Consider the following 16,245-nt stretch of genomic DNA (forward strand, 5'->3'; position numbering starts at 1 on the left):
TGCTTCTACAGGAAATCTATGAGTTTCCCAGTTGCCACCAACTATTGAGCTGGAAAAGTCTATTGTCAGAATTTTTCCTCTCAGGCCACTTATCTTTTGCAAGTCATCATTTTGATAAATCCTAAATTCCCACCTCTTGATCTGACAAAACATCACCCAATGATGTCATTGGACCTCTTTGAAACAAAGGACAAACGACAGTCAATGGGGAGACAATTCTAAAGAATTCTCTTGCATCTTAGTAGCAAAGTAGATATAGTGTAGGTCCTAGAATCAGGAAGATCTGAGTTCAAAATTGGACCTCAGAAGCTTACAGCTTTGTGGCCCTGGACAAGTCATTTAGCTGCTTTCTGCCTCCTTTCCCACACCTGTAAAACAGGGATAATCCTAGCACCTACCTTTCCAGGATTGTTGTGAGGATCAAATAAGAAAATATTTGTAAAGTGCTTTTCAAACTTTAAAGGGCTACAAAAATGTTAGCTATTGTTATTATTATTAACTTGGGCTCCAGCAATTGTTCTCTTCTCAGTTGTCTTCCCCATTGTCCATAAGATACTGGATTCTTAGGAACTTCTTATTTCAAATTAATAGGATTTTTTTGAGAGTCTAGACTTCTTATAGCTGAAAGAGATGATACATACTATTAGATTTAGTTATATAGATTCAGTAAACAAAATTAATCTCATTCAGTGCTCTACATCCATAATCCTCCATGGCTTTCATGATTTCTTCCTTAGAATTCTTCTCTTGTGCGAGTAATCATGGTTTACTTATTTCCTCCCTGTGGCATAAGTGCTTGTGATTAGGCAAATCCCAGAAAGTAGGAGGAGGGCCATCCCTGCCTGGATTTGAGAAGAGACAATCTGTGTTTAAAAAAAAAAAAAAAGTCTAAACTAAGAAGCCAAGCCAAGTTGGTACCAAGATTACAAGAAGACTTGTTGGTAGGTAAAGATTCAGGCCTGGGAAATCAGAGTTAAAAAGTTAAAATCGTATGAGTACTGTGAAGCTGAATTATTTTTATGTCATGTATCTACAAGATTCCCCAAAGTTTAGTCGTTTTAATTGTGCCTGCTTGTTTTCCCCAGCCCCACCTAGCTGATGAGCTACCATGGTAAGGCCATTTCTAGGAACAAATGTTAAAAAGGAATTTGTTTCTAGTTTATTTACCTCTTAGAATATCAGAGTATTTATTATATTAAGACCAGTTCAAATATCAATCTTTTCTCTTTTTTTCCTCTTTAGTATCCTCTTATGTATGGACTGGTAATTGCCACCTGCTGGTGTTGTCTGGTTTGCCTAAGTAGAATTTACTTGGGAATGCACTCCATTCTGGTAAGGAAAATATTGCCCTTCATAGCTCTTATGTCTTGTTAACAAGTAATTTTATCACAGATGATAAACTTATATGAAATTTAAATGGAAAAATAATTTGTAATTCTTCTAATTTTGTTTTCTAAATATATCAACATGTAGAGTAGCTTGCCAAAATTTGTATTTAAATCTTTTTCCTTCATTAAATAGGCTTTCTAAATAAGTCAATCAGTAGTTATACTCTAACCTTGCCAAAGTTTTAAAGAAAAGTATGTAATTTTAAAATAAATCTAATGGGAACATATCCTTGGATATCCAAATTTTTTTGTAGGTTAAAGCAACTGAATGAAAATTTAAAGTGAAAAGAAAAAATAGGAACAGAAGAAAAAGCACTTTTTTGATACTTGTGTATCTGCTTTGTCTCATTTAGAATATTAACTTCTCAAAGGTAAAGACTTTAGTTTTTTATATGTTACAGATACTCAAGTTTATTTGCTAGTAACAGTTAGCATCAGTTGGGAGAGGGTAATACTTGTGAATGAGGAAAAAAATTTCACATTCCCCTCCCCCTCACAGACAGTCTCTTAGCCTTCCAGACTTTTAATTCAGGCCTCTTTCCGGCCTATTCACGAAGACTGACAGTGTAAAGGGAGCCCTGAGCTTAGTGACTAGCAGGAAAAATGAGCCCAAAATATCATGATACTTTAAAAAATCCCATTTCAGGTCTTGCTAATTGGCAACAGTTCAGTACTTTTTCTCATTAGAGCTTTTATGTAACTGTGTAACTCATTCTATCTAGCAGTCGGCCCCAGAGCATCAGGTGAGCATGTGCTTTTCAGCTTGTGTAGCAGCAACCATAGGAAGGACTTGGGCTTTATGGCTCTGCTTAAATCATAAATCATTAGAAATGAAAGGGACTTTAGATTTAGGCCAGCTCCCTCATTTTGCAGATGAAGAGATTGTGTTCCAAGGAATCCTAGTATTCTCAGATATATTATCCTTGATATTTTTATTTGCCACATCAGTATTTCTTTACTTTCAACATTATAATTCTGTTCTTTATTCTTTTTTCTCATAAGAATATCCCTTTCAACCACTAATTTTTATTCAGATTACTTACTCCCAGATAGCATCTACTATCAGGTATCTCTGGAAGGCAATAAATCCCAATTTAATGACAATTTTATTTGTTTTTAATTAAAGTTATTTATAAATCCTCTAAGTTGCCATTTTATTTCAGGTATGCTTTTTTTCCCTTTCCTGCTCCATCTCTAAGTTTAAGGGTGGAATGATTTTATCATGTTTACATGTTTCAGCTTGGTGATATATAATCTAGACTCCCTTATATGCTTTATTTTGGCTTTTCTCTGAAAATTAGCAAAGGTTACATATATATTCAATTTCTACAAAATCAACTATCAGAAGTTTGTGTGTGTGTGTATGTGTGTGTGTTTAATAGAATAGTTGGTAGTGTTTTAGATATTTCTTTTTTTTTCTTTTGAGTTAGCAGATGGGATTAAATGACTGACAGGGACCTCTCTTTTTTAACTTCATGATTTGACAACTATTTTCTGAATATGCTTATTAGATACAAAGTAGTGAGAAATCTGGACTTAAAATTTACATATTCTTAAAGATAATTACCACTTTTAAAGTATGATTTCTCTTTACTCCAATCCAACCTTCATATAGATGCCAAAGTGACTATGTCACTCCCCAACTTGATAAACTCCATTGGCTCCCAGTTACTTCAAGCAATAAACATAAACTCCTTTGATCAGTTTTTTAAAACCTTTTACAACTTGACTTCAATTTACCTTTCAAATGTTATTGCACCCTACTTATCTTCAGGTAAATCCAGGCAGATTAACTTTCTTACTCTTCCTTATACAAGATACTCCATCTCCAGTCCCTTTGCATTGGCTGTTTCCTGTGCCTGGAATATACTCATTTTCTCCTCTGCCTCTTACAATTCCTTTATTCCTTCAAGCCTCAGCTCAAATTCCACCTTATACAGGAAGTCTTTCCTGATTTTCCTGATTGCTAGTGCCTTCATTCCAAATTACCTTATATTTTGTATATGTTTTATATCTACCTACATGTCTCCCCCACTTAAATTATAAATTCCATGAGGAGGGTAGAGATTGCTTCATTTGTTTTTGTCTTTATTTCCTTTCACCTAGCTCAGTGCTTGGTAGATATTTAAGAAATGTTTGTTGATTGAGTGATTGAAGTATTTTTAAAAATTTAATAGATATTTATTAATCACCTATTATATTGCCATATAATAGGTCCTATTCTAGACACTAGGAATATAAAAATGAATTGATCACTGTCCTCAAGGAGTTTGTATTCTCCTTTAAATTTTAAATCAAAAGATAATCATAACCAACTTTTATATAGCACTTTGGGATTTACAGAAGGATTTTCTCACAAATGTGTGAAGTGAAGTAGGCCATGTAAATCTCATCCCTGATTTACAGGTAGCAAAACTGAGACAGACACTGTCAACAACTAGAAAGGAAAATATACATTGACATTCATATAGTTCCTTAATATTCTGCCTGGTATGTACATCATCTTGTAAAGTAATGAGACATCTAGAATTTGATGATCCAAGATCACTTTTTTCTATTTTTTTGTAACTCCAATGATAAGACTTGAACAAATGATTGAAGCAAATATCCATGATTCTGACCATCCTTTTCCTTTAACTAGACAAGGTCCATTATATTCTGCAGAACAACCTATCAATCAAAAGAGCTACTATTTCTTTAGGCTTTTGTGTTATCACAAATGGAATGTGCTCTTTTGTTTTCTTGACTTTAAGAAGTTAAGATCAAGGACAAGTTGAAAGTATTATCAATAATAGTTGTGTGGTATGTATTTTGACTATGCAAAGTTAGTGAGGTTCTGCATCTTAACACTTTTATAATATTTGAGGTATTACTGACAAGTCCTTTTATTTATATTACGGCTCTTGATATTTTCCCACAAAGGATAACTTTTCCTAAATTTCTAATGCTTTCAATGTCAGCATCTTCCTGAATTTGAACCAATTTCTTTTTATGTATTTTGTTACTCTCTCCTTGATGTTTGTTCTAAAATTAGCTCATAAGAGCAAGCAGGGATTTCTCTGTAGCTTACTAATGAATGGCTTCATGACCTTTTAGAGCAGTCATCCAAAGCTCAATGGTTAAGGAGTTGTTAACAGTCTACTTTTAATTCCACGATGGCAACTTTGTTCAACATTTGTTTTGTGCTTTTTTTTTTTCATTAAAATACAATCAACAAGTATTTATTGCACTTCTACTACGTGCCAGGTATTGTTAGTCACTGGAAATATAAAGATAAAGATGAAGAAATCCTTGTCCTTCAGAACATTTTATTGAGGGGAAACAATACATAAAAATTACTATATATCCTCAGCGTTGCTGATATTTTTAAGTTTTTGTAGTCTTAGGAAAATAGTAGATTAAAGCAAGCTTTCAAATTTTAATTTAAAAAAAGTTTTTTTAATCAAATAATCTCCAAAGAATCATTTTGTATATCTGTATTTGTGTTTTTTTTTTAAAACCTTAACTTCTGTATATTGGCTCCTAGGTGGAAGAGTGGTAAGGGTGGGCAATGGGGGTCAAGTGACTTGCCCAGGGTCACACAGCTGGGAAGTGTCTGAGGCTGGATTTGAACCTAGGACCTCCTGTCTCTAGGCCTGGCTCTCAATCCACTGAGCTACCCAGTTGTCCCCCTATATCTGTATTTGTGACACTAATACTATATTTGGGCATACAACTACAGCCTATTAAAAGTTTTTAATATTGTTGTGCAACAGAGAGAAATATCTATGGATGTTGGAATTGGCAGACTATGGTAGTACTTCTATTAATAAAGGAACTGTCTTCTTACAATATACTTTCTTATCAGAAACATCATTCTCAGAGACAAAAAAAGGCAATATATTAATCTTACTGGGTCTCAATTTCCTTATCTGTAAAATAAGATGATTATAAAATTCTTTCCTACTCTTAACATGCCACAAATCTAAATGAATTACGAAGTTTTTTGGAAATAATATTATGCCATAAGTTTTATAGTGATGATGGTATTCTGAAGATATTTTTCAGGGATTTCATACAATTGATTCATGCATGGTTTGGACAAGTGTTTTTCTAGTACTTTCTAGCTCATTCATCCAGTGATCCCTTTTTGTCATTCTTAGAGCATAAAAGTTTTCCACCACACCTACTTTATCTAAAATTCATTTCACTTTTTAAAAGAAATTTTTTATCACAAATTTAATTGTTGGGTTGTTTGCAAAAATGTTATTAAATTTCTCTAAAATAGTTAGCTTTTTGGTATTAGTTTCTGCTTTTATGTCAGTTTTTGGTATCACATGTACATTTTTTTCTTTTCTTTTCTTTTTTTTTATTTTAAATCCTTAACTTCTGTGTATTGACTTATAGGTGGAAGAGTGGTAAGGGTAGGCAATGGGGGTCAAGTGACTTGCCCAGGGTCACACAGCTGGGAAGTGTCTGAGGCCAGATTTGAACCTAGGACCTCCCGTCTCTAGGCCTGGCTCTCAATCCACTGAGCTACCCAGCTGCCCCTCACATGTACATTTTACTTGCTCAAGTACAGGATCCCTCATATTCATCACATGAACTTGATTGTTCCTTGGTTCTAGGCCAATTTTATCAAAGTTCATTTTTGCCTTCACAGGCAAGGACATTGTCTTAAATGATTAAATAGTTTAACCATTATAGCTACCAGATAATATCTTTATGTAAAGTGCTTTTGTAGCATACTGAATATAACATTTTATTGTGAAATTTTCTCAATAGAACCATAAAAAAATAAAGGAAAAGAAATTAGGATTATTTGTCATATTGTCATAAAAGTACAAATTGACTCAGCTCACTACTTTCTGTTTCAGAAGTTTCTGACATTGTAAAGTCCAATGGTTAAATAAAAAAAAAAAAAATTAGTACATTTCAATGGATCCAGTGCTTTTCCCCCCATTTTACTAAAGTAATATGAAACAAACTGTTTTTGAGGAAATACATTCTACCTAAGATAGGCATTTAGTATTTTTTTTTTAAACCCTTGTACTTCGGTGTATTGGCTCCTAGGTAGAAGAGTGGTAAGGGTGGGCAATGGGGGGTCAAGTGACTTGCCCAGGGTCACACAGCTGGGAAGTGGCTGAGGCCGGGTTTGAACTTAGGACCTCCTGTCTCTAGGCCTGACTCTCACTCCACTGAGCTACCCAGCTGCCCCCTAGGCATTTAGTTTTTAAAAATTCTTAATTTCATTTTTATTAACCTTATAAGATACATATTTCACAATATGTTTTGTGGAAAAGTTAATCCTTGTGATAGCTAATATGTGAAGAATGAACTGTTGGCTGTTTCCTATATAAAATTTAGGACCTGTGATTTCATGGAGCAGAGATCTCCCAAATGTGGAAATTTTTATTCTCTCTGCAAATTTGGAGCTGCTGCTTTGCACCTTAAAGTTTTAGGAGAGGTGCGTAGAACATTTTGTGCTCTGATCCGAGTTCTGTGTAGTTGAGCTAGGCACACAGAATAGAATGTGTCAGTCAGGACATAACCCCCAAGTTTTCCTGAATTTGAGACCACAATCACATCATATCTCTCAGCATAAAAATTAGTTCACTGAATGTTTCTGCACAGTATTTCTTTTTAAAATCTAAAACATCATTAAAGGTGAAAAGAAAAGGTAATTAACAGCTTTCTGTTGTTATAAGCAAATATTCAGATACATTTGCCTGTCTTTCTTCCACGAGAAAATCACATAGTGAGTAGGAGAAAACATAGTAGTAAATAAAGGACAGTCACACATGGGTATGTGGTTGTGTGTTTATTTTTAGTATCTTGAGTCTCAGATTTAAAGAATAGAGCTAGAACCTCATGTTACCAGTATTTCTTGCTCAGATCTCTATCGTATATTGAGAGTCTGATAAATTTAAGTTGCAAACAGAACAGATAGATATCTTAGTGTACTGGAACTCAGACAGCAGATCTAATCCTCCTAGCCATATGGCCTGGGACAAATCATCTATTTCTCTGAGCCTCAGTTTCCTCATCCACAAATTAGATATAACTGGATAATAACCGTTAGTTCTCTTAATACTACTTTCCTTACAGAGTTGTCATTAGAAACAAAAGAGATAATATAGGGAAGGCACTGTAAGACTAAAGTGTTATGAATGTTTGCATTTATTATTCTAACAGTGGAATCTTTAACTCTGAAATTTAATCATATAGAGCTTGTAGGCAGTTTAATATGAACATTCGGGAATATTTCAGAGTATTTTGAAAGAGCCAGGATTTTAAAAATTGGCTGATAATTTGCTGTTTTCATTCACCTCTACTGTTCCATTTCTTGGTGTTAACCATGGAATTCCTTTAATCACTGATCAAAAATGTTAGTGCCCATTAGATGTCAAGATACTTTTTTAGACTCTGAAAGGGCTTTCAATTCATTTTTTCATTTATAATTTCTGAATATCTGTTTTGTGAATGTTCTTTTTTCTTGTCTGTTTGCATTATTTTTTATTTCTCTGTGTTCATTACTTTGTTGTTTCTTAAGCACACAGTTTGTTCAGCCATTCTCTTTTTTAATAGACAGATCTACTTTGCTTCTAGGTAGATGTTACAAAAAGTACCATTTTAAATATATTGGTGTATATGGAGCTTTATTTTTATCAGTGACTTCCATATGCCTTATGTCTGGGTCAGAAGGTATGGGTATTTTGACCATTTTATTTGCGTAATTCCAAATTGCCTTCCAGAATGGTTGTATACACAGCTTCACCAGCAATGTATTAGTGTACCTATATGACTATAGTCCCTCCAGTATCTGTTTTACCCAATTATTTTTACTTGACTGTTACTTAAATAATTGTAGAAAATATTTTGTTTTCCATTTTTTTCCAGTGGGAAGTAAAAGGGAGATAAAATAAATACTTGTCCATTGAAAAAAACTTTAAATACTAATCAATAAACCATTAGCTAACTTGACAAAAAAATAAAAAGAGCAAAATCAAATTATTTAAATGAAAAAGTAAACAAGGCAAATTTGTAACAAAGAGGAAATAAAGACATCAGAAATCACTATATACAATTACATGGAACAAAAGTGAGAATTTAAATTTAAATGGATGTTTCTAACAAAAAAATTTAATTTGCTTTCAAAAAAAAAAAATATGAGCCAAGCAAGTGATAAATGAACCATCAAAGGAATGGAGAAACCTGATACAAATAGATTCAAGAGTGAATTCTATCAAATAAATTCCCCCTAAAGGAGGAAGTTTAAGAAAATTAAATTCAAATTATGAAATACACACTGAGGCATAACATACTAATATATGTTGGATTATTATTATTATTACAATATCCTTTTTTAGAAATAAAAGAAGTCAAATAATTAAATGTCCATGGATGGATCATGCCAATATAATAAAAATAATAATAGTAGCTAAATCAATTCACAGATTTACAATTATAACAATTAAATGAGCAAGATATAGAGAAAAATGATTACAAAATTAATTTGCAGGAAGAAAAGTGTTAATCTTAAGGAAATTTTTTTTTTTAATGCTTAACTTCTGTGTATTGGCTCCTAGGTGGAAGAGTGGTAAGGGTGGGCAATGGTGGTCAAGGGACTTGCCCAGGGTCACACAGCTGGGAAGTGTCTGAGGCTGGATTTGAACCTAGGACCTCCTGTCTCTAGGCCTGGCTCTCAATCCACTGAGCTACCCAGCTGCCCCTTAAGGAAATTAAAAAAAAATGTTTAAATGTAGGAATGAAAGAGATATAGCATTGCCAGTTTTCAGACTATATTAGAAAGAAATAATTCTTAAAACTACTTTGTGCTGGTTTCAAAAAAAAGATTGTTGGAACAAACTAGATAATAAGAAACATAAGCAATTGAAAACATTAGTCTTACATTTAATAAACCTAAGGAAATAATTTATTTGAAAAAGATTCCCAGTCTGACCAGAACTTGTAGAAAAATAAGAAAGCAAATTAGTAGAAATTGGATTTAAACCAGCTTCTTCTACCTTTTGGAAAGATATAGTAACTTTTGGAAAAAATTTTGTATTAGGTTAAGACTAGCTCTGTAGCGGTTAAGATGGCAGCAGAGTAAGGAGCAGCTGCTCGATCTCTCCTAACCCGAAGCATACAGGACTCCTCAAGGGGACATAAAAACGAATCCAGACGAACAAAGGAACCCCACAACAGGGCGCAGCGTTGAAGGTATGCAGAATCAGGGCATTTCCACGCTATAAAGGGGTGAAACAGGTTCTCACTAAAACTCGAGAGGAAGAAGCCCCTCCCCCACCCCCACACCACACACCTCGCACAGCGACAAGGCCAATGCACAAGAGTGAAAACAGGACTGGGGCAAACAGTAAATCACTAGCAGCCCCAGGGCTTGTACCTGTGTGCTGCAAGATGAGGGACCCCAAGTGGCTGGGGGGCTGCACGGTCTTTCCCCCGAGTGTACACATGGGTGAAGGCACAGCCTCAGGCTGGGACAAAGATCTCTAACACATGGACTTTCCTGAGCACCTGAAGGCATCGCCTCAGGTGCGAATAAAGATCTCCAGCCCATGGACTTTCCCTAGCTTCTATGAAGGCAGGGCCCTGAGAGCATCTGCACGGCAAAGGCAGTGCCCTAGGCTTGAATAAACATCTCCAGCCCAGGCTTGGACCTCTAGTGAGGACCCGGTGAGGACCAGAGCGCGCAGCAGTGGAAGCAGCCCCAAAGACTGCTGAAGGAGCCTCGGGCAGAGGGGCAGACCAGGGTCTACCAGGAGGCCTGACCCCGAGGACAAGGAGACCGGAGCCCTGGGAGCTTAGAAAACACAGTGTGAAGACAAAGCGGGGAAAAGGGGCAGGGCTAACGATGGCAAGCCAAGAACTCCAGAGGAAGAAAAAGATTATCAAGAAAAACTCTGGAACACTCGACAACTTTTACACAGAGAAAATCCAGACAACACAGGAGGACAAACAAGTAATCATATCCAAACCTTCCCGAAAAAATGAAAGCTGGTCACAAGCTATTGAAGAGTTCAAAAATGAGATGTTGAAGAAGATGGAAGAGATCTGGCAAGAAAATAACAGCTTAAAAGGCAGAATTTTGCAATTAGAAAGTGAGGCTCAGAAATCAAATGAACTGATAAGCAAATTGAACACCAGAAATGACCAGATTGAAAAGGAAAACCAAAAGATTATAGCCGAAAACCAGTCCTTTAAGGCTAGAATTGAAAAATTAGAACATAATGATCTCTCAAGACAACAAGAACAAATAAAACAAAGCCAGAAGACTGATAAAATAGAAGGAAACATGAAATATCTTAATGAGAGAGTGACAGACCAAGAAAACCGGTCAAGAAGAGACAATTTAAGAATCATTGGTCTTCCAGAAAAGGCAGAAATTAATAGAAACTTGGACTCCATACTTAAAGAAATTATTCAGCAAAATTGCCCTGAAGTTCTACAACAAGAGGGCAATATAGACATTGAAAGGATCCATAGATCACCCTCTACACTGGACATAGAAAAGTCAACACCAAGGAATATAATAGCAAAATTTAAGATATTTCAAGTAAAAGAAAAAATCTTACAAGAAGCCAGAAAGAGACAATTCAAATATCAAGGAGCACCAATCAGGATCACACAGGATCTGGCAGCCTCCACGCTAAAAAACCACAAGGCTTGGAATACAATATTCAGAAAGGCAAGAGAGATGGGTCTTCAGCCACGGATCAACTACCCATAGAAACTGACTATATACCTCCAGGGGAAAGTATGGGCATTCAACAAAATTGAAGATTTCCAAGTATTTGCACAGAAAAGACCAGGACTAAATGGAAAGTTTGATACCCAACCACAAAAACCAAGAGAAACACGAAAAGGTAAATAAGAAACGTAGGGAAAAGAAAGAAAACTTATAATTCTTTAAATTTGACTCTTTAAGATCTAATTATCTGTATTCCTATGTGGAGAAATGCTATGTATAATTCTCTGTAGTGAACTCTATTCACTATTATAGTATTCAATCAGAATAATTCATAGGGAGAGGATGGAATACTAAATGGTCTAAGATGACATGGGGGTGGGAAAGAGGGGGGGTGAACAGTAGGGGACACCAAGAGAAACTTGAGTGAATAAGAAAAATAGGATATTCTATTACACACAAAGAGGGAAGAGGAGGGGACAAATACTATTATAAGAAGGGGAGGAAGAGAGCATTAAGAGGTAATATTTAAACCTTACTCTCAGTGTAATCAACCTGGAAAGGGAAGAGTAGCTATGTTATCCATTGGGATATAGAACTCTATCTAACCCTACTGAGAAAGTCAGAAGGGATAAACCAAGGGTAGCAGGGGAATGGGGAGGTTAAAAAAGGGAGGGGAGCAGAAGGGGGAGGGAATTCATTAGGCCTTTAAAAATAAAAAGAGGGGAATAATAAGGGAGGGGGTAGAAAGGGAAGTAAATCAAGGGAGGGGATAAGGGACACCGGCTCAAAGCAAACCACTGGTTTAAAAGGAAATAGTGTAAGAAGAAGGGGTAGGACTAGGGGAGGATACAAAAATATCAGTGAATACACAACTGATAATTATAACTCTGAATGTGAATGGGATGAACTTGCTCATAAATGGAAGCAAATAGCAGAGTGGATTAGAAACCAAAATCCTACCACATGTTGTCTACAAGAAACACATATGAGGCAGGTGGACATACACAAGTTTAAGGTAAAGGGCTTGAGCAAAATCTTTTGGGCATCAAATGTAAAATAGAGGGGAAATAGCAACCAACCTCCCAAAGTTGTCGTGAGGATCAAATGAGCTAACATATGTAAGGTGTTTTCCAAACCCTAAAGTGCTATATAATACTATTTTTGTTATTAAAATTTACTATCTGACAGGATAAAACATATTAATATATGTAAAGTATTTTATTATGTATTTAATGGATAAATTAATTGTAAGGCATTTAATGGAGTTTGCCATTCAAGAAGGAATTTTTGACAGTTGAAAAATTTTAAATGACTTTAGATAGCCCTTTGTCTGAGAAGATCATGTTATTCCTAGTCCAGGACAAAAGAACTAGAAATAAAATGGAGAAGGCATGTTTTTACTCTATTACATCACTCATAAAAAACAAAACAAACAAACAAAAAAACCCATTACGCTATGGTCTGATACCGATCTAAAAGGGACTTTACTAAAAGTTAATTGCAATGATTCAATGTTACCTACATAATTTGACTTTAGTGCTTCTTTTATTTAGTCTTTGGGTCAATTAGAACATGGATCTTCTCTTAAAATGTATTTAAATATATAAAATGTTCAAACGTAAGGAGACCTATAAATTCCACAGAAATAGACTTAGAACTCAGTGGAAAAGGATATAAGTGTTATAAGCCAAATTTGGAATTATAATCAGTTCATTTTTCTTGAGTGTTTCTCCATTTAGAATGTGATTCATGTAAGACAACTAATCACTGCTAAAGAATGTTTTTCCATCAGAAGTAATCAAGTGGCAAGCACTTAGTGAATCTATTAGAACTTTCTGCAGCTTTTTCTATCACATCTGTGCACTAGTTTTGTTGATTAGGTGAGAGAAGGAAGTCTCAGCATGTGCTGAATAAACATCATTCCTTAGGAACAAATAACCAACAAGTAACATCATTTGCAGTAAACAAGAAATAAAATAAACAGGGAACATTTTTGCATACAACAAAGATTAACCAAGAAGAAAGCATAACAAATGTGTACTATTAATTGTAAAAACAACTGAGTTAACTTGAATTTGATTAATTTTGATTACTTAACTATTTTTCTCCCATCAGATTGTCCATCCCTGATTTTACATTTATTCAATAATTAAATGAATGGATTAGGTTATCTTAATTGTTTGTATTAAAGCCATTCTATGTAGTCAGAAATCTATCAGAACCTATGCTACACTATTCTAAATTTTCAAGAATGCAGAGTCCTCTCCATAAGGTAATGAAGCATGGAGAATATTCCCACAACAGAGTATTTCTGCTTTCTGATGATTAGCATCACCAAAAGACTAACTATGACAATCTACAAAACAAGAAAAAATATCAGATAGCCTATACTGAGGGCAAAGTGTACTTAGAATTATATCTATAAACATTAATTAAACTCTTGGTACTCTAAATGTGAGATTCTTGCCTATGTCTCGTGACTTGGTGTAGCACTGCAATAATAATCATATAAAACTTGATATTCTCAGCATAATGAAATGCAAGCAATCAATCAGTATTTGCCAATTGCCTACTATGTGCCAGGCACTGTGCTAAGTACAGAAGGAAAGTTGGTTCACAGATTGTATTTAGAGAAGTAAATAAAGGGCTTGGTGGAATTATTTTTTTATGTATCCAAAGACAACAAAAAACAATTTTATTGGTCACTTGGTTATCTAATATTGTGATACTTATCATGAATAAGCATTTGTATAAAGACGACTATGAAAATAATTCTAACAAGAAGATAATTACCAATATCTATGGCAGAAGATGAAGAGGTAAAGAAATGTTATAAAAAAATCTATAAGACCTTCCAAAATAAATTAACAAATACTTGAATACTTCATTATTCTGGAGGGTATTTGACATAGGGGAGGTTAGCAAAATATAATAGTAAAAATAGCCATCATTTATATAGTGCTTTTACGGTTTTCAAAAGGCTTTACAAATGTTATCTCATTTGATCTTCACCACAATTCTGTGGAGGTAGATGTTATTATTCTCCTCATTTTATAGATAAGGAACTGAGGCAGCGGAGAGGTTGTGACTTGCCCAGGGTCAGAGAGGTTTTGAACTTTGAATTTGAATGTAGATCTTCCCAATTCCAAGTCCAACACTATTCACTCACTGTACCACCTAAGTGCTCCATAATGCATGATTATAACAATACTTTCTCTTAAGAGGAAAGTCAGGAAGTACTAGACATGGTGGGCATTCTCCCCACAGGTTTTTTAAATCGTTTATATTTTAATTAGATAGGCAACAACTGATTACTAACATAGCAGTCATTTCATCATGAAGTCATTCAGCAAGCGTTTATTATGCACCTTCTATGTAACAGGCATTGTGCTGTGCTAGGGCCACAGAGAGATCAAATAATCTTCTCTTCTCAAGGAGTCAACATTCTAGGGTAGGAAACAATACATACAAAAAAATATAAAATACCTACAATGTAGCTACAAAGTAAGTTCTTGGGAGTATTAGCACTTGGCTTTGGTTGGGAGAAGAGATCAGAATGGCATTTGAACTGCAGCCGGAAGAAAACTAGGAATCATTTTTAAATCAGCTGTCCATGTAACATTCAGACCCTGGAATTACTGGAACAAAAAAACATTATTAAAAAATGTGAAGCTATGGCTCACAACTGAGGCAACTTCAATATGATCTATTTAAATAAGCTACTGCTGCTGAAAAGTTGAAAACTGATAACATAACAAATGATACAAATGATCACATCACCATTTTCTAATGAAATTTAGCCTTTATAAGTCAATCGCCACAACAAAGACAGCATGGATGAGGCAATCTTCATGTAGTAAACACTTGTGTCTCCCAGCCCAGCAGGCTAATACATAACAATCCGGAGCAATATTGCTTTAGGATGATTCTGAATCAAAAAGAATTTGGGGCAGAGATCATTACCTCAAGAATAAAGCAAGAATCAACAATTGAAAAAACAAGTTTAAAGAAAGCTTGATGGAAAACTCAACTACATCAAAATACCTTTAAATCATTTTAAAATGACACTAAAAAGGAGACAATGAACAGATAAAAAATGGCAATACTTTTAAATATTTTAAAAACAAACTTTGCCCACCTTCAATGATAATGCAAGTCCATACACAATCAACATTCTAGGGTAGGAAACAATACATACAAAAAAATATAAAATACCTACAATGTAGCTAATGTGCTTGCTGTATAAGTAAAGAGAAATAGCACTAAAGGAAAATAAGACTGGAAGGACAGCAGAATTAATAAAATACACACACACACACACACACACACACACGGACCATTTTGAAGATGTCACAGGATCAGTTCTCAAAACAGCTGAAAGAAGAGAGGGGACCAAAAAGTATGAGAAAATAAATCTTATACCTAATTATTGCCATGAAACAAAAAGAAAAAACAAATTACAGAGAGAAGGGAGAAAACAGAACAGACAAGATCTTTTCTAGTCATATTACTTCTCTTGCGCAATTATTTTTAATCTGTTATAACCCATGTATACATACACACAGAGCATGGCACAATGTCCATAGTGTGAGGAAATCTGGATAAATCTGGATCAAATCCAGCCTCTGTTCCAGTAACTTTGGATATGTGAACTTCAGAATGTTCTCAGCAACACTTTCAGAATGTAACTTAAGAGAGATGCTTTATTGACCAGTATTACTGAAGCAAAATAGTCCTCAAACCAATGGAATCTCCGATCCAGAAGAGAATCCTTCCTTTCTCCCCTGCCAAAAAGTTAACTAAATGTATTTAATTTTTGTTCATTAAAGTCTAGCCTTTAAAGGAAAGAAATTAATTTTCTATGCACATGATCTACCTTTAAGATATTAAAGAAAAATCTTTTTAAATTCTCAAAAATTGTAATCACCAAGTTTCAAAAATTGTGCTTGAAATTTGTGATAGAAAAATTAAAATAAATCATTCCAGCGTTCTTATAAATATTTGAATTTTGCTACCTTGATATAAAACTGAGAAAAATAAAATGAATACAAGGGGTTCAAATCCGGCCTCAGACACTTCCCAGCTGTGTGACCCTGGGCAAGTCACTTGACCCCCATTGCCTACCCTTACCAATCTTCCACCTATAAGTCAATACACAGAAGTTAA

At 34.7% G+C, this 16,245-nt stretch overlaps 1 protein-coding gene across 1 annotated transcript in view; it reads left to right on the plus strand.

Moving 5' to 3' along the window:
* Window positions 1–16,245, plus strand: part of SGPP1 (sphingosine-1-phosphate phosphatase 1) — a 55,622-nt gene that overhangs the window by 32,652 nt on the left and 6,725 nt on the right. Inside the window, exon 2 of the mRNA XM_044664859.1 lies at window positions 1,243–1,332. Within this exon, the coding sequence (XP_044520794.1) occupies window positions 1,243–1,332 (90 nt within the window). The remainder of the gene's footprint in view (window positions 1–1,242; window positions 1,333–16,245) is intronic.

The sequence above is a fragment of the Gracilinanus agilis genome, chromosome 2, assembly GCF_016433145.1.
Source record: "Gracilinanus agilis isolate LMUSP501 chromosome 2, AgileGrace, whole genome shotgun sequence".
In the NCBI taxonomy this organism is placed as follows: domain Eukaryota; kingdom Metazoa; phylum Chordata; class Mammalia; order Didelphimorphia; family Didelphidae; genus Gracilinanus; species Gracilinanus agilis.